General features: G+C 44.7%; 2 protein-coding genes across 4 annotated transcripts in view; one reads left to right on the top strand and one right to left on the bottom strand.

Moving 5' to 3' along the window:
• The window catches only part of LOC130114283 (GRAM domain-containing protein 2A), a 45,016-nt gene extending 40,800 nt beyond the window's left edge, over positions 1-4,216 (top strand). For both annotated transcript variants that reach the window (XM_056282117.1, XM_056282118.1), the window contains 3 exons: positions 428-521; positions 1,286-1,387; positions 2,963-4,216. In XM_056282117.1, the coding sequence (XP_056138092.1) occupies positions 428-521; positions 1,286-1,387; positions 2,963-3,011 (245 nt within the window). In that variant the 3' untranslated portion in view covers positions 3,012-4,216. The remainder of the gene's footprint in view (positions 1-427; positions 522-1,285; positions 1,388-2,962) is intronic.
• Positions 4,217-8,893: 4,677 nt separating this feature from the next.
• prr5l (proline rich 5 like) overlaps positions 8,894-25,589 on the bottom strand; it is a 32,451-nt gene continuing 15,755 nt past the window's right edge. The window contains exons 3-9 of one of the 2 annotated variants that reach the window (XM_056281812.1): positions 22,105-22,185; positions 19,628-19,676; positions 17,003-17,063; positions 14,767-14,858; positions 14,020-14,157; positions 13,515-13,564; positions 8,894-9,042 (exon numbers count right to left, since the gene is read on the bottom strand). In XM_056281812.1, the coding sequence (XP_056137787.1) occupies positions 8,967-9,042; positions 13,515-13,564; positions 14,020-14,157; positions 14,767-14,858; positions 17,003-17,063; positions 19,628-19,676; positions 22,105-22,185 (547 nt within the window). In that variant the 3' untranslated portion in view covers positions 8,894-8,966. Of the gene's footprint in view, positions 9,332-13,446; positions 13,565-14,019; positions 14,158-14,766; positions 14,859-17,002; positions 17,064-19,627; positions 19,677-22,104; positions 22,186-25,589 lie in introns of both variants that reach the window. The other variant, XM_056281811.1, reaches the window with a different exon arrangement.

A 25,589-nucleotide genomic window follows, 5' to 3' on the forward strand; every position in this document is an offset into this window, starting at 1 on the left:
TGTTGCCTCCTGTCTTAGAATGAATGGCTGAACTGCCTTCGCTACAGGACTCTGGCCCTATGCAGACAGGCACTGATGAATATCAAATATGATTTGGTTGATCCAGTGTGATTGGTGAGGCATTCAGGGTGGTTAAGACCGAATCTGTAACACCCCCCCCCCGCACACACACACACACACACACACACACACACACACTGCCTTACACAGCCGTCGTCCATACCAATCCCTGCCCAGGCTTGGGACGTCTCCCTCCATTGTTAGAAAGAGGCTGCATCATCTGTGTGTTACTGTGGTGAACCAGCCATGTGCATCTCAGTCTGCTGAGTCTGTCTGGCTTGTTCCTCTGAGCGCTTAGCCTGCTCTTGTGTGTGTGTGTGTGTGTGTGTGTGTGTGTGTGTGTGTGTGTGTGTGTGTGTGTGTGTAGAGAGGCATCTGGAGACAGAGAAGATCCTGCTGACAGAGCCAGTACCAGAGCTGGGCCATATGGAGTACCAGCTACTCAAGCTCTTCATCCTGCTGTAAGTCTCCACACAGAGACCAGTCCAGTCGTAAAGACCGGTCTAGAACAGCCTTAGACCACCTCTGAACCACCTCCTCAACACATCCATACACCACAGATGTTAAAATCATTAGTTTGTGCCCACTTACATTGTATGATAGTAACATTGTGATTATGACAGTATTATTAGTATCAGTATTCACATCATATTTACTATTGGTGCAGTATTGGTATTACTATCTGTAGTATTGGTGTTATTAATACTAATTATTAATGTTACTTTAATTAATTAATTAATTAATTAATTATACATATGTTATAGCATTCTATGTAATTAATTATTAATTAATTATTAATACTAAGTATTAATGTTACTGGTAGTACTATTACATTGAGCAGTACTAAGAATAGTAGTCATATTAGTATTACTATAAGTGGTGTTAATGTTATTACTATCAACATGATGAGATTTAGTAGTATTCGTATAAAAGTTGGTATTAGTTTTATTTTTTGTAACATTTATGTTACGAGTATTATTATTATTATCAGTATTTGTTCTACTTTTAGAGCAGTATCACCATTAAAGTTGGTAGTATTAATATTTGTGTAAGTAGCAGTATTACGGTACTGCTCATACGTAACTATACAAGTAATTGTGAATATTTGAGCACTGATATTTTGTCTTCTGTCTCCCTTTCTGTCTGTCTGTCTGTCTGCCTGTCTGCCTGCCTGTCTGTCTCCTTTTCTGTCTGCCTGTCTGTCTGTCTGTCTGTCTGTCTGCAGGGTATGTGTGTTGATCCTGTCGTCCTGCTATTTGGCCTTCAGGGTTTGCAGTCTGGAACAGCAGCTCTCATTCCTCAACAGCCAGCCCACTGTTAGGGACAGGTAAAAAACACACACACACACACACACACACACACACACACACACACACACACACACACACACACACACACACACACACACACACACACACACACACACACACAATACATGCAAACACACTCATTATCAGTAAGAGACAGTGGCGCCCCCCAGCTGTATGCAGAGTACTCAAGCTGTGTATGCAGCAGCCCAAAGGCACATTTTAATTTACAGCACACACATTTTGCAAATATGCAACACTTGGAGATAAACACACCTTTGTTGGTTTGTAATGAAAACACTGTCATTAGAGGTGTGTTGCCAGTGTCCTGCAGGTGGCAGGCAGGTTTACCACAGGCCCGGCTGTGCCCCGTAAATACACTACACAATCATGTAAAGGCCTGACTGTTGCAGAGAAACTGCCACAAAGAGTATAGAATATATTTCCATGTGTGCGTTCAGAGTTAAATTGTTAAGTTATTCAGATCAAGCCGTCCGTGCCTCTCTAAAGTAACCAGATGCAGACTTGGCTGAGTACACGTTACATAACCCCCCAGTTTACCTGACACGAAGCCATGAGCGGCTATCATGCAATCTACTCACAACAGTTGTGACACAGTTTCGTGTGAACTGAGGCATAATTCTCAAAAAAGGGATCTACCCTACTACGCAAGAGTCCAGTTACTGATGCCATGAAAGCCTCGTGTGGATGGATGGATGGATGGATGGGTGGGTGGATGGATTGCATTTATGTGCTAACAACTAAAGAACAACGGGCTTAAAATAACGATGATAACGCTGTTATTTTGCAGCAAGTTGAGTATTACTTTGACATTAATTCGTTTCTACAGCTAGCTAAGGTCTTCATTAATATTAATTGTTAATTATTTAATATTAATGTTATTAATTCAATAATTAATAATAACTTAATTATTAATATTATTAATAATGATAGTAAAATTTGAATTCCATGCTCAGCCTCTCAGCAGTGCTGGTTTTGGTGGTGTTGATTATTGTGTCTCCACGGTTCATAAATCATATGCAGAAATTATAACGTATTGTACTTCTGTGCTGGACTCAAGGTATAAGCAAATTTGCGGTACATCGTGTGACGTCACACAACCTGTTATCAGTCTGCATACCTTCACAGAGAGTCCTGCTGGAGCTCTGGTCTGACACATTGTTTCCCCCCTGCTTTGTTTTGACTGGATGCTGTCTGATACAGAGCTGCTTGTTTCTAACTGTGTTCTGGGAAGTGTCCTTGAGTGCTCTGAAAGGCTCCCACAAATAAAATGTATTATTATTATTATCATTATTATATTATATTTATATATATATTGTGTTATATATTATGATATAGTTACTATACATATTATATATATTTATTATATTATTATTATTAATTCTTTCACGTTTCCTGTTTTACATCCTGTAGAGCCGGGTCCAAACTATGGCCCTGAGGCACTATAGGGCCGATGTCACTTGATTGACAGTACTCATCATAATATGTGGGCTGTTTCGAGTAGGGCGATCTTATTAATATTACTATTATTGTTTGATTTGATTGACGTAATGAGTCGCTACACTGTTCTGCAGGTGCGGGGAGGTGCCATGCTGGCTGGCCAATCAAAAGACGGGGACCTGACACTGAGGCCAATCGGGGAGAGAGGACGGCAGTAATCCACCAATCCTTTCTTTATTCCTTAGACAGTAGTCCCGCCCCTCCTTGCTGGCGGAGGTGCACCAGGAGTCAGACCAGCCAACACGGGGCAACGCCAAACACCACAGCCCCTTGATGTCAACGGACTCTCATTAGACGCGAGAGATCAAAGCTGTAGATGCCAAGATGCCAATCAATTGTGTGTGCGTGCGCGTGTGTGAGGCTCAACTCACGATAACTAATCAGTACCGGAAGGGAATTAGAAACATTAACAGACTCGTGTCGTCAGAAAGCTGTGACGTGGATTTCACTGGAGGATGGTGGAGGGCGGCTGCTGTGTTGGCAGCCTTTAAACTCTCGCTTGTAGACGTGTAGGACTGTGAAGTGTGACGTAGGCCGGACATTTGTACCACGATTTGTATCGGCGCACTGCCAGTGTATGTTACTAGTGATGAATTGTATTTAAGAGACTGGAGGAAATTTGGATTTCAAAAAAATATATATATATATATTAAAAAAATAATAATGGATGCGTTTTGAACTGCTGTAGTCAACTGTCAAATCTGACAGGACCTGAATGCTGTAAAAAAAATTAAAAAAAGGGCAGATCAGATGTAAATTATGTATTTATCTATGTTTTCTGCCAGACATGAACAGGGGTGTTGTGGGTAGTGGGCGGTTCGGTGACGGGGTGGTTAAAGAGACTTTCAGGCCAAACTGTCTCGCCATGGAGCCAATTTGAAGGAGACAGCAACCAATGAACAGCCTTTGTTGCCTCTTTTCATCTGCAGTCAGACAAACCAGAACAAGTTATGAATCATCATGGAGACCTCTTCTCCAGCCTTCCTCCCCTCTCCCCTCCAGCCATCTTCCCTCCTCCCCTCCCCTCTGCCCCCTGGTGTTTGGATGGCTGACAGGGTCGTTTGAGAGAACTTTTTGGTTGTTTTGGTTGTTATTTTCAGTAATCTGAATCCCATAAAGACATCATTCTCTCCCTCGTCAAGCTCTCAGGTGTGTAGTTTGTTACTCTTGCGGCTAACAAACAGCATCGCCTCTCACACTTATGAACAATAAAAACCATTTTCAGTGACGGAGTTAAAAGTTCTTTGTGTTTGTCACTTCGTTTTTCTGAACTCTCAAAGGTGATGAAGCGTCTCTCCTTCTGTACATGCTAATGTGTAGTTTTGTAATAAAAGAATGTTCAATTAAACTAAGACCTCTTTTTTTGGACCCCCCCCTTTTCTCCCCAATTGTACTTGGCCAATTATCCTACTCTTCTGAGCCATCCCGGTCGCTGTTCCACCCCCTCTGCTGATCCGGGGAGGGCTGCAGACTACCACACGCCTCCTCCGATATGATGTCCACGTCTGCATCTAAGTTTTGTCTTTGTTTGATGGCTGGGAGAGCTGGCGCTGGATCGGCTGGTAGAGCTTGGTCTGCTGCGTCCTGTGGGCCCAGGGACCACGGCCCTGCCCGGAGCTGCACCCGAAGAGGAAGCACCGAGGGCGGTCTTACAGGACACGGAAGTGGGGGCAGGCTAAGCTAACTGCTAGCACATGCAGACCGGCGGTTCTGATAACACCGAGGGCGGTCTGGCGGCGGCCTCGCCTGGTGTTGACTGCTTTGGTGTCACCGTGTGGAGTGCAGGGAGGTGTGTCAAGGGTGCCTGGCTGGGAGAACTGGCATTGGATCGGCTGGGGGAGCTTGGTCTGCTGCATCCTGTGGGCCCAGGGACCACAGCCCTGACCAGAGCTGCGCCCGAAGAGGAAGCACCGAGGGCGGTCTTACAGGACACGGAAGAAGGGCAAGCTAAGCTAACTGCTAGCTCATGCAGACCGGCAGTTCTTAGGCTTAGACTGCTTTTATTATTCATTGCCTTATTTGCATGTCTCATACATACAAGGGAACAAAATTATGTTTCACAAGGGCCTCAGTGCCACATAAAAACAAATAACACACAATAAATATTAAAATCAAAAAGTGCATCAAAAACAAGAATTACTTCACAGACCTAAACATCACAAGCACACCTGACACAGACAGTGAGTAAGATGGTCAAAAAGTCATTTTATGGAAGGTCTGAGTGTTCAGGCTGTTGAGGAACCTCACAGCCTGAGGAATGAAACTGTTGCATAGTCTGGTGGAGGCAGCTAGGATGCTCCGGTACCTCCTGCCAGAGTGTAGGAGGGTGAAGTGGATGTGGGAAGGGTGGGTGTGGTCCTTCACAATGCCGAGGGCTTTCTGGGTGCACTGTGCATCGTAGATGGCCTGGATGGACGACAGAGCAGTTCTTATGATCTTTCCAGCTGTCTTCACTATCCACTGTAGGGATTTGCGGTCGGAGGCCTTGCAGTTCCCATGCCGTACAGTGATACAGCTGGTCAGAATGCTCTCTATGGTGTCTCTGTAGAATGTGATGAGGATGGGTGAGGGGAGACTTGCCTTCTTCAGACGCCGCAGGAAGTGACGATGCTGCTGGGCCTTCTTGGTGAGCGCAGTGACATGTGAGGACCAGGAGAGGTCCTCTGTGTTGAACTGCTTCTTTAAGGTTTCATTTCAGCAGTCACCACATCTCCCATCATTGAACCTTTTGACAGTCAAACCTTACATATATACATATACATATACATGTTTGAACTCCTTCGTATCAGAAAACGCTGCAGGCACGACAGCTTTGGTTTGCTTGGTGGCTGCCGCTGTACTCTGCTCACTACTCATAGAGTTTCACAATACGTTTGGGACTTCCTTTCATTTACCATATACTGCTTTATAAACAGAAGAGGATTTTCTCAGGTGCTGAACAATGTGATGAGAAAGGCGTGGGGACTAGTCGTCCATGAAACCACTCAGCATCCAGTATCATATGAAAGGTCAATAAACCAATAACAACAACTTGTGGGTGTGATGTTTGGTGTGAAATGACTTCACGTTTCCTGTCCTCTAGTTTCAAGATCACCATTTATCGTCAGCATGGGGGATTTTATGCTTTGTAAACAGGGAGTGCAAGGACAAGAGGGGTGAGACCAAACTATCAGTCAGCTTTATTTTTCTGGAAAAAAAAGGCAACAACAACAAAAAAAGACCCTGATTGTTCCGTCATTCATTTTAACCAGAACTGATGCACCACAACTGACACAAGTCAACGCAACAGTTACAGCTGTCACTTACAATCTCACATGACTCAAAATAGACCAACACACAGCACAAAAGTAAAAACGTATATTCGCTTTAAATATTAGTATTTTAAAGACAGACTTCCTTTTAGATATTTGGTTTATTTAGATTTCTTGCAACGTTTTCATCCCACCAGTGAAGGATGAAATGTACCCTCAGCACCCCTTGTCTCGACTACAGCGCTAACTTCATCCGACGACTGACTCTCCTTTAGAGGAATGTGATGGTTCAGAAAGCCACTAGAGGACACTGTCATACATGACGTACATACAGACGCTGAAGGCCAGCATTTCATCCCAAAAACACCTCGTGTTAGACAGCAAGTAAGTTCCCTTTTCATTGTATGTAAAATCCTATTGTCATTGTACCGTGTGGATATACATTATTGTACTACATCACCCAGTTGTCCCTGTGCTGCATTGCAGTACTATGCTAGCTGTCAGTATGTTTGCATCTGCAAATAAGGTGACATCATCTACCTTTGCTAGTTTGATACCTCGGTGGGCCTTTTTTGGACATTGTTAACAGGAAACTCCCTGAGCAAAAGGCAACACCGTTTCTCAAGTTCTGCAGCACAGGACTGACAACACAAAGGCAACTGGTTTGTGAAATGCAGCATTTCGAGTTTTTTTTCCCACAAAGTTGCATTGCAACTGCTGTTTATTGTAAGTGGATGGTGTCCATGAAATCTTGATGTAATTGTAGATGCTTGAGGGCTTTTTTTTTTTTAGTTCTGCTTTTAAAAGCATTTCATCATAACCTATGAGTTTTTTGTTCTTCAGTAGGGGAACATATTCCCTGAAAAAAAACTTGTCCAGTTTCAAGACTCCAATCTGAAATGGCAGCAAAAGCAGGGCCTCCAGACTGGCCTGGTTGGGTCAGAAGGGGTTAAAACCAGTGTGGACTGGTCCAGGTTAGGGCAGCTTAACCAGAAAGAGCGACTGTCAGCCTCCATCGTGCTTTGACCTCTTTATCTAGAGAGGACAAGCTTTTGATTGCCAAACATTGTTCTGTCTTGGGTTAAATTGTACTAAGCTGTGCTACACTGTGCCATGCATCCTGTGCTGTGTTGTCCTGTAAAATACACTATATGTACAAAATTATTGAGTTTTCCGCAAGATTTTGGAGTGTGTCTGTGGGAATTTTTGCCCATTCATCCAGAAGAGCATTTGTGAGGTCAGGCACTGATGTTGGATGAGAAGACCTGGCTCACAATCTCCATTGTAGTTCATCCCAAAGATGTTCGATGGGGTTGAGGTCAGGGCTCTGTGTGGGCCAGTCAAGTTCTTCCACACCAAACTCACTCAACCATGTCTTAATGGACCTTTCTTTGTGTACTGAGGCACAGTCATGCTGGAACAGAAAAGGGCCCTCACCAAACTGTTCCACCCAAGTTGGAAGGATAGAATTGTCCAAAATGTCTTGGTATGCTGAAGCATTAAGGTTTCCCTTCACTGGAACTAAGAGGCCTAGCCCAACCCCTGAAAAACAACCCCATACCATTATTCCTCCTCCACCAAACTTTACAGTTGGCACAATGCAGTCAGTCAGGTAACGTTCTCCTGGCATCCGCCAAACCCAGACTCGTCCATCAGACTGCCAGACAGAGAAGGGTGATTTGTCACTCCACAGAACATGTTTCCACTGCTCCAGAGTCCAGTGTCAATGTGCTTTACACCAGTCCATCCAATGCTTGGCATTGTGCTTGGTGATGTAAGTCTTGCATGCAGCTGCTCGGCCATGGAAACCCATTCCATGAAGCTCCTGCCGCACAGTTTTTGTGCTGCTGTTAATGCCAGAGGAAGTTTGGAACTCTGCAGTTATTGAGTCAACAGAGTGTTGGCGACTTTTACGAACTATGCGCCTCAGCACTCGTTGACCCCGCTGTGTGACTTTACATGGTCTGCCCCTTCGTGGCTGAGTTGCTGTTGTTCCTAAACACTTCCACTTTTCAATAATACCACTTACAGTTGACTGTGGAAAATCTAGCAGGGAAGAAATTTCACGAACTGACTTATTGCAAAGGCGGCATCCTATGACAGTACCACGCTTGAATTCACTGAGCTCTTCAGTATGACCCATTCTTTCACAAATGTTTATAAATACAGACTGCATGGCTAGCTGCTTGATTTTATACACCTGTGACAATAGGTCTGAATGAAATGCCCAAATTCAATGATTAAGAGGTGTGTCCCAATACTTTTGTACATATAGTGTAGCTGTGCGATCCTGTCCTGAACTATGCTGTGCTATACTAAGCTATGCTACACTGTCCTGTACTGTACTATGATGTGTTGTCCTGTACAATACTGTACTATGCTGTGCTGTCCTGTTCAATGCCTTGCTGATATTACTACCACAAGTCCAGTCATAAGCTATGCTACTCTGGACTATGCTGCACTGTGTTGTGCTTTGCTGGCTGGTGCCCCAACCTGTTGATGGTCTCTCAAGGAAGGCAGTTCACCTCAGCCCCGCTCTGCTGCCTGAGAAGCCCCGCCCCCTGCCCCGCCCCTCGGAGGCTCCAGGATGTCCGGATAGCTGGAGAACGTCCTGGGGCTTCTCCCCCCACTCCCTACCATCACCAACAGGCTTCCCCCACCCACTCCTGCCCTGCTCTCCTCCTCCGTCCCAGCATGCATCCTGCCTGAGGCCGACAGAAGCTCGATGTCAGAGTGGGCGTTTGCCACCGTGTGACGCCGTAACCCCCCGGCCTTCTCCAGGTAGGCCTCCCCCTCCTGCTCCACTAGGGGTGCCAGAGAGGACGAATCAGAGGAGTAATGGTGCTCGGTGACCATGATCACTGGATGGGAGTGATCGCTGAGTGACCGCAGATGGCGGGACTCTGGACAGAGAGGGAGGACAGCCAGTCAAAAGCACAGTCATGTAAGAGCATGTTAAAGAGGTACTGAACACTTCAATGTGTTTTTTGAGCTGTAAACTGAATGATATGACTGTACAACGATGAAACAAATAAATGTTGAAGTTAATATTGACATTGACATTTCTTACCAAATTTATAAAAATCAGCATTTCCTGGGTAGAAAATGGCTCAACACGCCATCTACTGTTTTAAATCAGCCCTGAACCTTGCTAGGCCAATGCTGGCATAGGGTTGACCTGTTGGGACTTATCTACATAAAGAAATTTGAAAAATAAAAAAAAAATGTTAACGCCCTCTAATCAGAGGGGGGTGACCCACCTCCCCCAGTCCCCGCCCTTGAGTGTGTGAGTGAAACCGCGCTCATTTTCAAATATATGCTGATCGAGACTCATCATTCACAGGAGTTTTCTTGCTGACCTTGTGCCTTTATTACATTTTCTACCAACCCTATGAATTGCTCTCAATTTGCAATTAGTTATAGTTATATTAGTTCATCATTTTCAATTTGACATTGACATTGACTTGACATTCCATTCCACGTTCTGAGGACCAGTCTGGGATGCCGGAAGTTGGCACGCCCCAGTTCCTGCCTTTGCCTGCCGCCCGGCCTGCATTGCAGCCGCGGAGTGGTGGCTCCATGTTGGTTTTTCGGGGTGGGCCCGGGTATCAATTTTTTTATGCTAACAATACATATGGGTGACCTATTAGTGGCAGTATAACACAGATGACATGTATAGACAGGAAGTAAGAAGAAGATAATGTGTGTAAACCGGAACCGAGGGGAGTAAAGCAGCTAGCCGAGCTAGCAGGACGTTCCAAACACTGTCTTTATTAATATAAAAATAAGAACATTACATGGTTCGTTACTTACGGGTGAGGGTAGGATGGAGCGGGAGATTGACAGGCGGATTGGTGCAGCATCAGCAGTAATGCGGACATTGTACCGGACCGTTATGATGAAGTGGGAGCTGAGCCGGAAGGCAAGCTCACCAGTCAATCTTCATTCCAACCCTCACCTATGGACATGAGCTTTGGGTAGTGATTGAAAGGGTGAGATTGCGGATACAAGCGGCTGAAATTAATTTCCTCTGTAGGGTGTCTGCACTCAGCCTGAGATAGGGTGAGGAGCTCGGAGTAGAGCTGCTGGTCTTTTGTGTCAAAAGGAGAGCATCTGGGCACCTTCACCACAGATGTGCAGCTGCACAGCCAATATAGTTACTCGCAGTTCAACACAGCCATTCAAGAGGAGCTGGCCCTCCACACTTTCCTGCAGGGTCTCATGCTGGAGTGGTTGCACCAGCATGTTCGCCTTGCCATGCCCCAATCCCTCAGTGAGGATCTCTGCGAAGCTGAATGTGCTGAGGTGGTACTCTCCATGCGGTTTACCCAGCAGAAGGCCCCAGCTCTCCAACCGCACATTAGGTTGGCCGACTACGATGAGGAGGAGGAGGAGGCAGAAGAGGTCTACCAAGTTCAACCCCACCACAGCAGTCTTGGCGATGGCGTCCTACATCCAGGTGACGTCCAACCCGGACGACTGACTGCTGTTACTGGTGTGATGAGCCTGGTCACATAGCCTGTGATTGCCCAGCACCAGCACTGAAAGCCAGAGTCACCTGGTCAGTGGGAAACAGTGGTTTGTGGCCTAATGAGGGGACAACCACTCCAGTCTCCAGCCCCCCTTTAAGGCTGATGTACACTGGTTGGCCACCTAGATCACACCCAAGGACTGTATTTGAACTGCCAACTCGACGGTCGACCCTGCCGGGCCCTGGTAGACATGTGGTCTACCATTTCCCTGGTACAACCTGGCATCCTCCTGGACACCACCGACCCACTCATGGTGGTATGGTCACCAGCCAACATCCAGCTGATGATGGTGACAGGGGAAAAGGCTGGCATGAGAGGGAAGAAGTCACTGTGAGTCTATGCTGGAGACCAGGAGCTGGTGCATGAGTTCTGGCTTGTCAACATCCAGGACCCATGCATCCTCAGCCTGGAACTGCTAACCTGCTGGGGAGCCCATGTTAACGTGTCGGGGCAACCATCACCCTCGGCATGGAGACCATTGCACTCCAGTCTGCTCAGGGAAAGGACAGGCCCAAAGACCAATGAGCCATTCGCCAAGCAGCCACCGCTTAGTGGGTACAGAGCCCCTGTGCAGAATTGGAGTGCTGCTACTGCCAGTGGCAAGAGGAATGGGGCCAGATGGTGGCAACAAGGAGAGGTGGTTCCCATTGACTACACAGCAACTGAGGCAGCAACAGGAGGCAGCGGTGACACTGGCGCTGTTGAGGGGCTGGCTGAAGACGAAGTGGCGCCCTGAGTGGACAGAGGTGTCAGCACTGGGGCCCAAGGTGAAGGCCTGTATACCAATCTCAATGGGGCAACTTCGAGCTCCACGACGATTTGGCATACCGGAGGTGGTAAACTTCCGCACAAGGGAATGACCTCCTGCAGCTATTGGTGCCTCGTGTGCTCCATCCTCAGGTTCTCCAGATGGTCCATGGCTCAGTTGGGGTGGGGCACTACAGGAACGCCAAGACCTTCCACTGCCTCAGGGGACAGTTCTACTGGCCTGGCTGTCGACAAGACGTGGAGCTACATGTGCACTGCTGCGACTCCTGCACTGCCCAGAAGGGACCAACCCAGCACTCCCACGCCCCACGGCAGCAGTACTTGGTGTTTAGGGCCCCGCCTGAGCCTGAAATTGTCAGGGGAAAAGAAATGGACTACTTCCAAAGACTGAGGGACCACTTACAGGTGGTCCATGACTACACCTGCCAGGTCCAGGCCAATTCCGGAGGGCAGCAGAAGAGGTCCTACATGGTGCCTTGGACAGGCCTTCATGCCAGAGGACAAGGTATAGGTGTACTGTCCCATTCGCAAGAAGGGGATTTCTTCCAAGCTTCGCAGCTGCTGGCAGGAGCCCGGCTAGGTCATGGGCTGGCAGTCTGAGGTGGTGTACCAGGTGTACATGCCTGGCCGGGGGCACATGGTGGTGCTGCACCAGGACAGACTCTCCCCATACTGCCCCCTTGCTTCATCTGTTGTTGAGGAGGGGGGCAACAGCAGCGTGACTCTCCTCCAGCTGCACTTCCCGTGGGCCCTAGGGAGCCTTTTCGCCAGCGATGGCACCCTGGGCATTTGAGGGACTATATGTTGGGTGATGGGGTTGTCGAGGACAACTGACCCCTCAGATGGGGGCTATGTAGCGACCAGAGGACGCGGTCGCTCTGACTGTTGACGGATCTGCGCTGGGCGAGCACAAGGACTCACAGGACTATTAATGTCCAAGTTGAAATTGTTATGATTTGTGTTAATTTTTACAGGGTCAATGTTTGGTTCATGTTGGGATGGGTAGTTTGTTTGGAAGTTTGACGCCGACTAAATAGAAACTCATTTACTGACTGACTGTAGGACTGGGACTTAGACTAACGTTGCTGGTTGTGACCTGGGGGGGGGGGGTCGTTTTGTTGTCTGTTCAACTGTAAATAAAAGAGCATTCTCTTGGCCATGCAATGTATGGGGCACAGGGATCACCATAAAACGGAAATCTCTGCCTCTGTCATCCATTCTTCCACACAAGGTCACCACAATATATACTATATAGAGTCGGCATGATATTTAAAAGTATAGCCCAAGACAAGCAGCTCTGCTCTGGGAACAACAGACTGCCTCTTTACTATCCACGAGTGACCCAAACCTTCTGGTGGTGAAATAGACCTGACTAATCCCCAAACAACCTAACAAGTGAGGAAAGCACCACAACATCAGCTTAACGAGAAGCTTGCCTTCCGGATAAGAGGATGAAAATGGCCTACTACTGCCCTTCTGGTGCATGCCCTTCTGGGTCACAACCCCATGTAAGTGCTGTGGGCCTAAGACTGCATGCAGCTGCTTCTCGCCAAAGACATTTCTACTTTCTCTGCCCTAATTGTGTCTATTGTGGCTTATTTATAGTAAATCATTTAATTCCATAAACACTGATTCATTATTGCCTATTAATGTAATGATAATATCGTGTTTATAATCATGACGTCACTGGTAGTGGTGGTGGTAAGGTAGTGGTAAGTAAGTTATTACTGGTTCCAGTGGCAGCCAGTAGATTATAGTAGTAGTGATGGTAGTAGTAGTAGTTATAGTTGCAATAGTAGTATTAGTATCATTATAACAAGTAGTATCCTGTCAGTAGCTAGTAGTGTGTGTGGGGTAAAGTTGTAGAAAAAGTACAGAGCTAGCAGAAACAAGAAGTAGTACTCGTAGCGCTGAACTAGGAGACTAAACATAGTAGTAGTAATTGCAGCAGTAGTTGCACAAGTAGTAGTGGTAGTAATTTCAACTAGTAGTAGTAGTAGCAGTGACCTAGTAGCAGGTGGTTGCCGGTGTGAAGAACATTGTTGAGATATGGAGAGATTACAATTTCGACCAACCGCTCCAACTGGTAGTACTCCATACTGGGACCACTGGGCTCATGGACACCCTGGCAGACAGTCATACAGACAGGCAAACAGTCAGACAGAATGACAGACAAGTAGATTGACAGACAGACAGATAGGCAAACTGAAACAGGCAGGCAAAGTCTTAAGGCTCTACTCTCTGGACACTTGTGACAGCTGCAGTTTGGTTTGGGTTCAGTCATACGTTGGGTTCTAAAACAGGCAGCAGCAACTGAAAAGATTCTGCTTAACTGATACTTATAAAAATATGAAAAGAGAAAATATGGAAATTGCAGGTCAGACAGTGGTAGCTGCCAATTCCAGCCAGAAGTAGATTCACATTTTGACCAGAGAGAATAAAAACACAGCCAATGTGCTTCAATGCCAAGTGCCTGCTTTTTATCTGCCTTGCAGCTGTTCAGCTTCGTTTACAAAGAAGCTGCCAGCAGTTTAGAAGAGGTGTGTGTGCGTGTTCATGTGAATGAATGTGTTTTTTTACCTGCAGTACCAGCAGCATTTGTGTGAAGGCTGGGGGGATGCTAGTTGCAGTGCCCAGGATCTCCTCCAGGTGGAGCTTCAACAGGACAAGATCCCTGAATGCCAGCAGGGCCATCTGCCTCACTGTCAACTCCTGACCCTACACAAACAGGCGCGCGCGCACACACGCACACCAGGCAGACAGTTAAAGTGGTTTTGATCTGGGCAGAGGTTTTTCTGGAGGTGATGATTTTCGTGTGGGACTGAGCAGGATGTGCGGTTCTGCTCAAGAGTATAAAGGGCACTGCCATGCTGGTTTGCTTGCTGTGTGTGTGTCCTTACTATGTTCAGACTTCCTGTGGAAGCTGTCATGTCTTAAACAAAGGACAATCCTCTGTGCTGGTAAGAAAGGAAAATACAAGAGACCGTTCCACGTGGCCAGCAGGAAAGGAGCTCTAAACTGGGTTACTTGAGCCTAATTAAATCTGTTTTACTCCCTTACGATTGCTGGGCAGCTCAGTGAGGAGAAGAGGAGAGACAACATGCTGCTTTTTATACTTCACACCATGCCACAGTTCCAGGCATTCACATCTAGGATCTGCCAAGCACAAACAAGCTACCCTTCCTCCTCACCAACTGGACTACATTACCTACGTGTGTGTGTGTGTGTGTGTGTGTGTGTGTGTGTGTGTGTGTGTGTGTGTGTGTGTGTGTGTGTGTGTGTGTGTGTGTGTGTGTGTGTGTGTGTGTGTGTGTGCGTATGCGCTACCTGGACGGGGTAGAAGATAGCCTGCAGTGTGGGGAGGGTCTCTGTGAAAAATGTTGCCCACATGTCCGAGAGGATGAGGATCTGGCTGTCGCCTAGAGACACCAGGTAGTTACCATGGAAACATATTACTACCCCATCACCAAAGTGACGTGGCTCCCATCCCCATCAGATTTACCCTGACTGATCTACTGCCTTGGCATGTACCCAAGGTGAAAAAAACCCCCATCATTCCGGGTTTGATTTTTGGCCAAATATTGTTTGTGAGTGTACCTGTGTATGTTTGAATGTAAGAGTTTATTTGTGATCTCAGGATAATAATAATAATAATAATAATAATAATAATCCATCCATTATCCAAACCGCTTATCCTGCTCAAATAATAATAAAAAATAATGAATAAATAATAATAATAATAACAATAATAAATAAACAACAACAATAATATTAATAACAATAATAATAATAATAATAATAATAATAGGTTGTTCAGAGGGCAGTGCCCCCTGGAGCTGGCAGGGGTTCAGTGTGTGGTGGACAGAACTTTTTGTTTGTTTGTTTGTTTGTTTTTACAGAGCAGCTAAACCTCATATACAGTAGAAACTGCTGGTAGTCATCATATCCATCCAGGCTGATATGAAAATTATAAATGCTTGATCACTTTCAGTGAAGTCGAGTTTTGTTTTGTTTTTTGGGGGGGGGGGTAACTTTCTGATTGATATGTGTACGCTAGTTAGATAAATATAATGTCATGACACAGTTTCTCTATTTTACTAGATTCAACTGACTGAAAGACAGTAAGTAGCCTACTGTCAGCTATTGTACTGTAACAAAATATCCGCTGCTTCAAACAGGAATATACAAACAGACAATAGGTTAGATCAACGTCACTTAGTGTTGCCTGAAGTACATTCATAAAAACAGTAGGCCAAGCCCTAAAAAGGAAAATTAACCGATGCTATTATAGACTACGTGCTGATTTCAGGGGCAGATTTTCTGATTTCTGATCATGATGATGATCAAATGATCAATGATGGGCTTAAGCAGACTGTCAGATCACGATACCATCATGATTGTTTAAACAGTGTCAGTATAGGAATGATTCTGTCTGATGACTTTCCATCAGTATAAGCATTTCCGCTGTCCCGCTTTTATGGGGTTTTATGAGTGCTGGGATGAGCTGGGGACCAAGTGATGTTAGCATAGCAGGATAAACACAGTTGCAGCTAATAACATTAGCCATAGCTCCGTTTAATTTGAGGGGATAGTTTACTTTCTGGGTTTTTTAATGTGTCCTGCTTACATAGGGTCAGACAAACTAATTTTTATATCTGCACACAGTCGGGAGATATGTTGAACAGCAAGTTTTCCTCACATGTTGTAAATGGAGAATACAAACTCTTGCCCTCTAACAGGTGATGTAGAGTCCCTCAATTTGAAAGCAACAGGCTAAAGAATTCTTTTATAAATCTATCCTGTTACTAAACCAAATGAGATCTGAATCCAGAGGATATAATGTGTGTTTGTCGTGACTGTTTGATGTATTTTATACATATATGATAAATGTCACATGTGTAACTGTATGTTTAATTTGTGTGTTACTCTCCTGAACGGAACTGCCTAAGGATGCAAAATGAACTTCAGTGCAAACTGACAATAAAGTTGTATCGTATCGCACCGTATTGTATCGTATCGTGTATCGTATCGTATCATTTAGCCTAGCTTAGCTCAGCTGCTGGATGTCTGGTACCAGCATCACCAGCAGCTCCTCTTAACACAAACGTAAATACACCTTCTCCGAAGCCTTGGGCTAATACTTTTTACGCATTACTCTAGTGTCAACAATTTTTCTTGACCAACGTTTTCACAAGTACATGCAAAATCCTAGAAATTAGGTAATTTTTTGAACTATTTTGACAGAGGAAGACCCATCCTTCATCACTTAAAACAGAAGAAGGTCGATATGCATATTACTGGAAAAATAGCTCACAACTATGATATAAATTTTAAGGACCCATCATAAATGGACCCATGGACCCATGTTATTATCTGCTGTGTTTATCCAGCTATGCTTACATTACTTGGTCCCAAGATGAGCCCAGCACTTACAGACGGTGTTTCGCTCCGAGATGGTAGCAAACTCACAAAAGCAATATGAGGTTTAATTGCTATTTAAAGACCTCGTTTCTTCACTATTTTACCCTTTCTGCAACCCTACAAGTCAGTTAATAGCTCTCACCCTGGTGCAGGCGGATCTTCTCCAAGACCTCCTGGTCCAGACCTTTGGTTAGCAGTTGGTTCTGGGGTTAAAGGGAGGAGAGAGAGAGAGAGAGAGAGAGAGAGAGAGAGAGAGAGAGAGAGAGAGAGAGAGAGAGAGAGAGAGAGAGAGAGAGAGAGAGAGAGAGAGAGAGAGAGAGAGAGAGAGAGAGAGAGAGAGAGAGAGAGAGAGAGAGAGAGAGAGAGAGAGAGAGAGAGAGAGAGGGAGAGAGAGAGAAAAGCTTCTTGAAACATTTTATCTGTGCGGTGTTCCAGAAACCAAACAAACAGTTTTAGCATGAAACCTTTCAGCTGGTTTCATGATGATTACAGACTCCAAGTGCCTGCAAGCCATCTGCTGTGTGACCCGGGCAGCAGGCTGGTGGGAGGCAGAGCCTGACATGGAATTAAACAGCAGGCAAACTAGTACAGAGCTGCTGTTACACGCTAGAAAGAAGAGCAGCTGGTCCATCTTAAAAAAAAAGAAAAGAAAAGAAAAGCTAAAGTTGCTATCACATTTCAAGCTGTCGAACGAGAAAGCTCAAATGACATAAATAACTCCTTAGACAGGAAAATGAGTCAACTGCAAAATGAGTAAAATGAATCAGATCTGCCAACTCGAGCACTGCATCATGTGTGCCGACATGCGCTATGATAGTTGGCAATGTGTCTCTGCAACTGTGTGGTGAAGAATAATTTTTGTAACAGTTTCAGTCTGTCAGACTTTTCTGTAGTCCTGTCTAGTCTTGATCCCCGATGTCTTTACACACAAGCACTAAAATGCCTCTGAATTTCGATATTCTGATGTCTTCTCCATCTCTCTCTGCTGACATTAGTAACCACCAACAACTGTCTAATGAAAACATGAGTTTAGCCCCGCCCTAATCTGTGACATCACTGATGTTCAGCTCCGCAAACAGGAAACTGAACAGGAAAGATAGAATGTTGGAATGTTGAGGGTAACCAAGGTGACTTCCACGCTGCTGACGTCAGAAGGTCACAGGACATCGGCAGAGGTCAGTGTTGAAGTCACAGGGTTATAAACAGGAGTGACAGGAAATACTCTTATCCATCACCTCGGCACCATCTGCCAGCCCAGAGCTCCCAGGTGACATTTCCACCCCTCTATCTGAGAACGAGACGCACTGGAAAAAAGATTACACGTCACTTGGCTGTTCCTTGACTGGCGCTTCAAGGCAAATTAAAGAGAGGAAGATGTTCAGACAGCAGCTTAGCCTGCGAGAGCTGTTGTCACGTCTGACTTCTGCACAGTACAGCGGCCTTTCTCACTGGCTTGCTACTCTCACTGATAACCACACCGCCTGCGTTACAGTGCATTACTCTGCATCCATGCCAAATGACAGAAGCCACATCACATGACTAAAGCCTGTAGGTAAATTGAACCTGGTGATTGACAGCTGGAGCAGCAATGGCATTGCACAAGGATGGGGGTCCCTCCTTATGGGACCCCTTTCACACCATAATACCAATATTTTCCTGGTTTTCAAATCCTGGGATTGTTGATAACCCCCCTTTCACACACAGCCAGCAAATCCCTACATTTAAGTCACATCAGACCCTGCTCTGTCCTGCATCACGTGTGTGCGTTGCCACCTTGTTTACACTGCGCTTGAAAAAACAACAGGTGGAACAGATTATTCTGACGCGTAGCTGTTTTCCATGTACTGTATTGGCAGTATTTGCATGTCATTAGCATAGCAGTTGCTATTCGACATGTTGTGAATATAGTCGTTGCTATTCGCTGTTGTTATATCAGCTGTAGTGAGTGGATAGGGAGGGAGAGAGGAATAGTTGGCTGCTAGAATGCAAAACTGTCATGTGCATGTGCACGTGTCCAGAAAAAGGGTATACGTTTTCATTGGTTGTTTTTTTTGTTGTGTTTATTTATTTTACTTTTTCTCCCCAGTTGTATCCGGCCAATCACCCCACTCTTCCGAGCCGTCCCGGTCGCTGCTCCACCCCCTCTGCCGATCCGGGGAGGGCTGCAGACTGCCGCATGCCTCCTCTGAAACATGTGGAGTCGCCAGCCGCTTCTTTTCACCTGACAGTGAGGAGTTTCGCCAGGGGGACGTAGCGCGTGAGAGGATCACACTATTCCCCCCTCCCCCCTGAACAGGCACCTTGACCGACCGACCAGAGGAGGCGCTAGTGCAGCGACCAGGACACATACCCACATCCGGCTTCCCACCAGCAGACACGACCAATCGAACCTGTAGGGACGCCCGACCAAGCCAGAGGTAACACGGGGATTCGAACTGGCGATCCCCTTGTTGGTAGACATTGGAATAGAGTGCCACGCCACCCGGACGCCCCTTGGTTGTTAGTTTTAACCGATGTGTGAATGCTGTGAATTAGCACTACATAAACGCTGCGCCAGTGTCTAGGAAGATTGCTGCGCTGTACCCTGGGCCGATTTCCGAGGATTTTGAGCTACAGACCTTATCACACCCAAAGGCAATCCCGCAAAAGAGCCAGGATTTCAGTCTGGTGTGAATGGGTACTAGCCATACTGTTTTCCCGCAATATGTCCACAGATATATGTTTTGACTTCAGCCCATGCAGAGAAAAAGGAGTTGAGCTGGCGTACCTGGAAATAGTCAGTGATAAAAGAGCCCAGTTCAGTCTTGAGGAGCCACCTGCAAGGACACAGAGTAGGACAGGAAACAGGAAACATGGTGACTGTGTCTTCCTTCCTAAATTCATCTCCCCTCAAGAGACAACAGTGCAAACTGAGTTATGACATTATAGCATGCATAACTAAGAGACCTCACGTCAGCCGCTCTTCTACAAAGACAAGGCAAGGCAAGTCTACTTTTTCTAGCACATTTCATATGAAAACAACAATTCCAAGTGCTTTGCATAGGACATAAAATGGTATGAGATGAGAAACACACAGAAAAAGATGAAAAGATATTGATGAACAACTTAAAAAGATCAGCACAAAAAGAGAAGAAGTGGTGGAAGGGCAAGCATTAAGCAGCGGAGAAGATGAAAACGTGAAGCCCGGTTTCAGAAGTGCTCACAGCTGGAGCGAGTCCTCGGTCTTCATGGAGGGTTGGTCCTGCTATGTGTAGCACACTAACTAAAGGCTGCTGGGGGATAGTTAGCAAACCGTTCCCAGATGAACTGAGAGGGCAAGAGGCTCCATAAGGTAAAAGCAGGTCAGAGATGTATTTTGGTCCCAAAACCATTGAGAGGCTTGCAGCAGAACTTTTTTTTAGCAGCTGTCATTTTTTTCAGGCTGACTTCTTTTTCTCAGTATATTCAGTCAGATACCTTGAAGTGACCCGAGTATCTCTTATCTATGTCCTAACTTGCATTGCAAAGTAAAAAAACAAAAACAAAAAAAACTATGTAATTCGCTGAGAAAAACTTAAAATAAAAATTTCCACATATGAACCAGCTGTTTCTCAGACAGGCTGGTATTACACCCTATTCAGATATAGAAATATAGTCGAAAACATAGGCTGTGTATCCTTTAAGATGTATTATGTAAGAGAGCCCCCATCACCCCTACCCCACCCTCGAACCCATGAGAACAAGGAACCAAAACAGAAACTCGGCCTCCACCTTCCAGCATTGTATATATACGGTCTTATGAAAACACAGACTGTCATGTTATGTAAGGAAACATGACCACGCTGACGTCACTAACACCACCTAGGATGCACAATATTGAAAAAAAATTCCCAACATGCTCATTTTTGCCGATACCGCTACAGGTATTTTTCTTTTTGCTACAGCAACATCATAGTATGTCTTAGTTTCCACCAGTGGCGTTTGTGAGGCCCGGTGCAGATGCAGACATGTTAAAAACACCCGTCCTGACTTATGACTAAACACTACACTGTTTGCAAATGTCTGCATTCACTGAAGGACAGTAGCTTCAACTCACTTCAGCTTTACTGGAGAACACGTGCCATTTATTTTGGCATTTTCATAGCTCTTGTGTTTGTTCCACAACAGGTCGTCCCTCATCACTTCCCTATAAGACGCTGACATTTCACTCTAGGCTATAGCATGCTAGACCATCACCGCCTGGAAACACACAGTTTTGTTTTGTTTTTTGCTTTTTTTGTGGATTTCCCCCTTTTTCTCCCCAATTGTATTTGACCATTTTACCCCACTCTGCCGAGCTGTCTCGGTCACTGCCCCACCCCCTCTGCCGATCCGGGGAGGGCGGCAGACTCCTCTGACACATGCGGAATCGCCAGCTGCTTCTTTTCACCTGACAGGAAGGAGTTTCACCAGGGGGACGTAGCACGTGGGAGGATCACGCTACTCCCCCCAGTTCTCCCTCGCTAGATGCTAGATCCAACGGGGTGTAGGCACGGAAGTAGACGTGATTGTTGTTGGTTAGGGTTAGGGTTTAAACTCTTTTTTAATTTCCATTGTTAGCAAGCGTTACCGTTAGCTATAGTTACAGTACGATCTGGCAGTGTTAAGGTCAGTTGTAAGCTAGCTAGCTAAATGTTTCAGTGCGCATCGTTTGTTTCAAGTCAGTGCGCTTCGAGGTTCTGCGCTGTCTATTGGCCGACGCAACAGCCAATCACGGCTACTTCCGTGCCTACACCCCGTTGGATCTAGCATCAACCTTCCCCCTCCCCACCGAACAGGCACCCCGACCGACCAGAGGAGGCGCTAGTGCAGCGACCAGGACAGCAAACACACCCACATCCAGCTTCCTACCCGCAGACATGGCCAGTTGTGTCTGTAGGGACACAAGACCAAGCCGGACGTAACGCAGGAATTCGAACCGGCGATCCTCGTGTTGGTTGGCAACGGAATAGACGCCCCTAAGCACACAGTTAATGCATCATCATATCGAGCATCATAATATTTCTCTCCCGATACCTATAACATACTTTTAAAGTATTTATTATCTGATAGTGATAAGCTGACCGATATATCATGCACCCCTACATACCACTGTAGTACACTTAGAGTGACAGACAGCGCTTCTATCTCGAGGAAGGCGGATGTAAAGCAGAGCAAACTGCGACTGCTCATCAACCTCGCGCGTTCACTGAGGCCCCGGTGAAGCCAAACAGAGTCGCTACTCACCTGATGCTCTCGTTGAGCGTGTAGAGTTCATTAGCCTGCAGTCCTCCCCCCTGGAAGACCTTCATCACAGCTGACTGGACGCTGAGGGACACACCACAAAACAAAGCAAAGGCCAGTCAGACCCTGTCTAATCTCACCATGGTGTCTTCACCTCTGATGACGGGGAAGAAAACCGGCTCTCTCTGCCCAGAGGGCTCCTCTGAGATCTCCATGATTTTCCATTTGGACGTGTTCATGATTACGTCATGTTGAGTGCTCAAGACTCTGGACGATGACCGGAGAAGGTCTCAACACCTCAGTGGTAACAGAATATTGATTATGTGATTTTGGCATCACAAATTCTACATACATATCATCCAACATCAAGCTATGACAGCATACACAACGAGAGAAAATTAACTGTTGAACAACTTTTTTTCTTTTTTTTTTTTTTTTTGGTCAAAAACATCACCTGTGTTGAGTTGAGCGCTGAGCTTAAAGTTAGCTTGTTTCCAGAAAAAAAGGATATAGCTTTAGAAGACGATGAGGGTTGAGGTACACTGTAACACCATGTCTCACCTCCCTGATGAAACCAAATCAGCCTAACTTTTATTAGGACATAGTGTAACATTTTTTGCAGCATGTTTAATACAATTAGCTAAAAGCAGATGTTTGAGCTGTCTACATTAAACGCTTTCATTTGGCATCTACCTTGTAGATACTAAGGCTTAAAAGTTGCATCAGGATTTCAGAAAGTGTGGGGGGTGTGGGGGGGTGATCAGCCTGAGAGTTAGTGAGGAAAACTGGAAGGCGCATGGTGCAAATTCCCGGACCAGCAGAGGGAATATGGCCAGGGGATTTTACGTGACCATTAGTCATCTGCCTTCAGTGACGAACGTCGGCAGCATGCAGGAGGTGGGGGCCCCGGGTGAAGGTGGTGTGTGTGTGTGTGTGTGTGTGTGTGTGTGTGTGTGTGTGTGTGTGTGTGTGTGTGTGTGTGTGTGTGCAGCTCTGTCTGATTCAGCTGGTTTGAAGGAAGTGACCAGTGGGGGGGCCCTGGCCCTGTTGCCACATCTACTTCCTAATAAATATCCTGCCAGCACACTGGACACTTCCTGTTGCAAGCAGACAGCAGACACAACTGTAGATCCACTGCTTGGCATTTCCTCACTGGTTCCGATTCATGACCCGCCAGTGGTTCCAGCTGAAGCCTACATGTTTCCATGCAAAACCTTCGGCCTGTTTCAAGTCAGAACTTGCTGCCGTCAGCATAGCAACGGAAGAGTAGCATTAGGTAAAGATGTGTGTGTGTGTGTGTGTGTGTGTGTGTGTGTGTGTGTGTGTGTGTGTGTGACTACTTCGTAATAATGATAATAACAATATTACGTAATAGCAATAATATTGATGATTCCTCTTGACCTCTGACCTCAAAAATCCAAAACGCCCAGATGTCTCAACAAGCAAGGTGAACCATATAGTATGTGTAGAAAGCAACTTCCTTACTTCCAGTGATTTTTGTTGTTTAGTTTGGATATATGTGTTTAGTTTAGATATATATGTGTGTTCCAGAGGCGGCTGGTGCTAACAACATTTTTTTAGGGGGGGCGCAATTCACCTTGGCGCAGTACCCCCAACAGCTGCTTTAATGTCCACACAGTCACAGAGTTATTAAGAAGGAAAATGTAGCCTATACCAGATAAAATCTATAGGCTACATTGTCCTTCTTAATAACTCTGTGACAATGTAGCCTATAGATGTTATCAGGTATAGGCTACATTGTCCTTCTTAATAACTCTGTGACTGTGTGGACATTAAAGCAGCTGTCGGGTGTACTGCGCCAAGGTGAATTGCGCCCCCTCCCAAAAAAAAAAATTGTTAGCACCAGCCGCCACTGAACTGTGTTCTTAGTTTGGATATATGTGTTTAGTTTGGATATATGTGTTCTTAGTTTGGATATATGTGTTCTTAGTTTGGATATATGTGTTTAGTTTGGATATATGTGTTTAGTTTGGATATATGTGTTCTTGGTTTGGATATATGTGTTCTTAGTTTGGATATATGTGTTCTTAGTTTCGATATATGTGTTTAGTTTGGATATATGTGTTTTTAGTTTGGATATATGTGTTTAGTTTGGATATATGTGTTCTTAGTTTGGATATATGTGTTCTTAGTTTGGATATATGTGTTTAGTTTGGATATATGTGTTCTTAGTTTGTATATATGTGTGTAGTTTGGATATATGTGTTTAGTTTGTATATATGTGTTCTTAGTTTGTATATATGTGTTTAGTTTGGATATATGTGTTTAGTTTGGATATATGTGTTTAGTTTGGATATATGTGTTCTTGGTTTGGATATATGTGTTCTTAGTTTGGATATATGTGTTCTTAGTTTGGATATATGTGTTTAGTTTGTATATATGTGTTCTTAGTTTGTATATATGTGTTTAGTTTGGATATATGTGTTTAGTTTGGATATATGTGTTCTTGGTTTGGATATATGTGTTCTTAGTTTGGATATATGTGTTCTTAGTTTGGATATATGTGTTTAGTTTGGATATATGTGTTAAGGTTTGGATATATGTGTTTAGTTTGGATATATGTGTTTAGTTTGGATATATGTGTTCTTAGTTTGGATATATGTGTTCTTAGTTTGGATATATGTGTTCTTAGTTTGGATATATGTGTTTAGTTTGGATATATGTGTTCTTAGTTTGGATATATGTGTTTAGTTTGGATATATGTGTTAAGGTTTGGATATATGTGTTTAGTTTGGATATATGTGTTCTTAGTTTGGATATATGTGTTCTTAGTTTGAATATATGTGTTAAGGTTTGGATATATGTGTTTAGTTTGGATATATGTGTTCTTAGTTTGGATATATGTGTTCTTAGTTTGGATATATGTGTTTAGTTTGGATATATGTGTTCTTAGTTTGGATATATGTGTTTAGTTTGTATATATGTGTTTAGTTTGGATATATGTGTTCTTAGTTTGGATATATGTGTTCTTAGTTTGGATATATGTGTTTAGTTTGGATATATGTGTTTAGTTTGGATATATGTGTTCAGTTTGGATATATGTGTTCTTGGTTTGGATATATGTGTGTAGTTTGGAGATATGTGTTCTTAGTTTGTATATATGTGTTTAGTTTGGATATTTGTGTTCAGTTTGGATATATGTGTTCTTGGTTTGGATATATGTGTGTAGTTTGGATATATGTGTTTAGTTTGTATACATGTGTTCTTAGTTTGTATATATGTGTTTAGTTTGGATATATGTGTTTAGTTTGGATATATGTGTTTAGTTTGGATATATGTGTTCTTGGTTTGGATATATGTGTTTAGTTTGGATATATGTGTTCTTAGTTTGGATATATGTGTTCTTAGTTTGTATATATGTGTTTAGTTTGGATATATGTGTTTAGTTTGGACATATGTGTTTAGTTTGGATATATGTGTTCTTAGTTTGGATATATGTGTTTAGTTTGGATATATGTGTTCTTAGT

This window comes from Lampris incognitus, chromosome 6 (genome assembly GCF_029633865.1).
Source record: "Lampris incognitus isolate fLamInc1 chromosome 6, fLamInc1.hap2, whole genome shotgun sequence".
NCBI classification, from domain to species: Eukaryota; Metazoa; Chordata; class Actinopteri; order Lampriformes; family Lampridae; genus Lampris; species Lampris incognitus.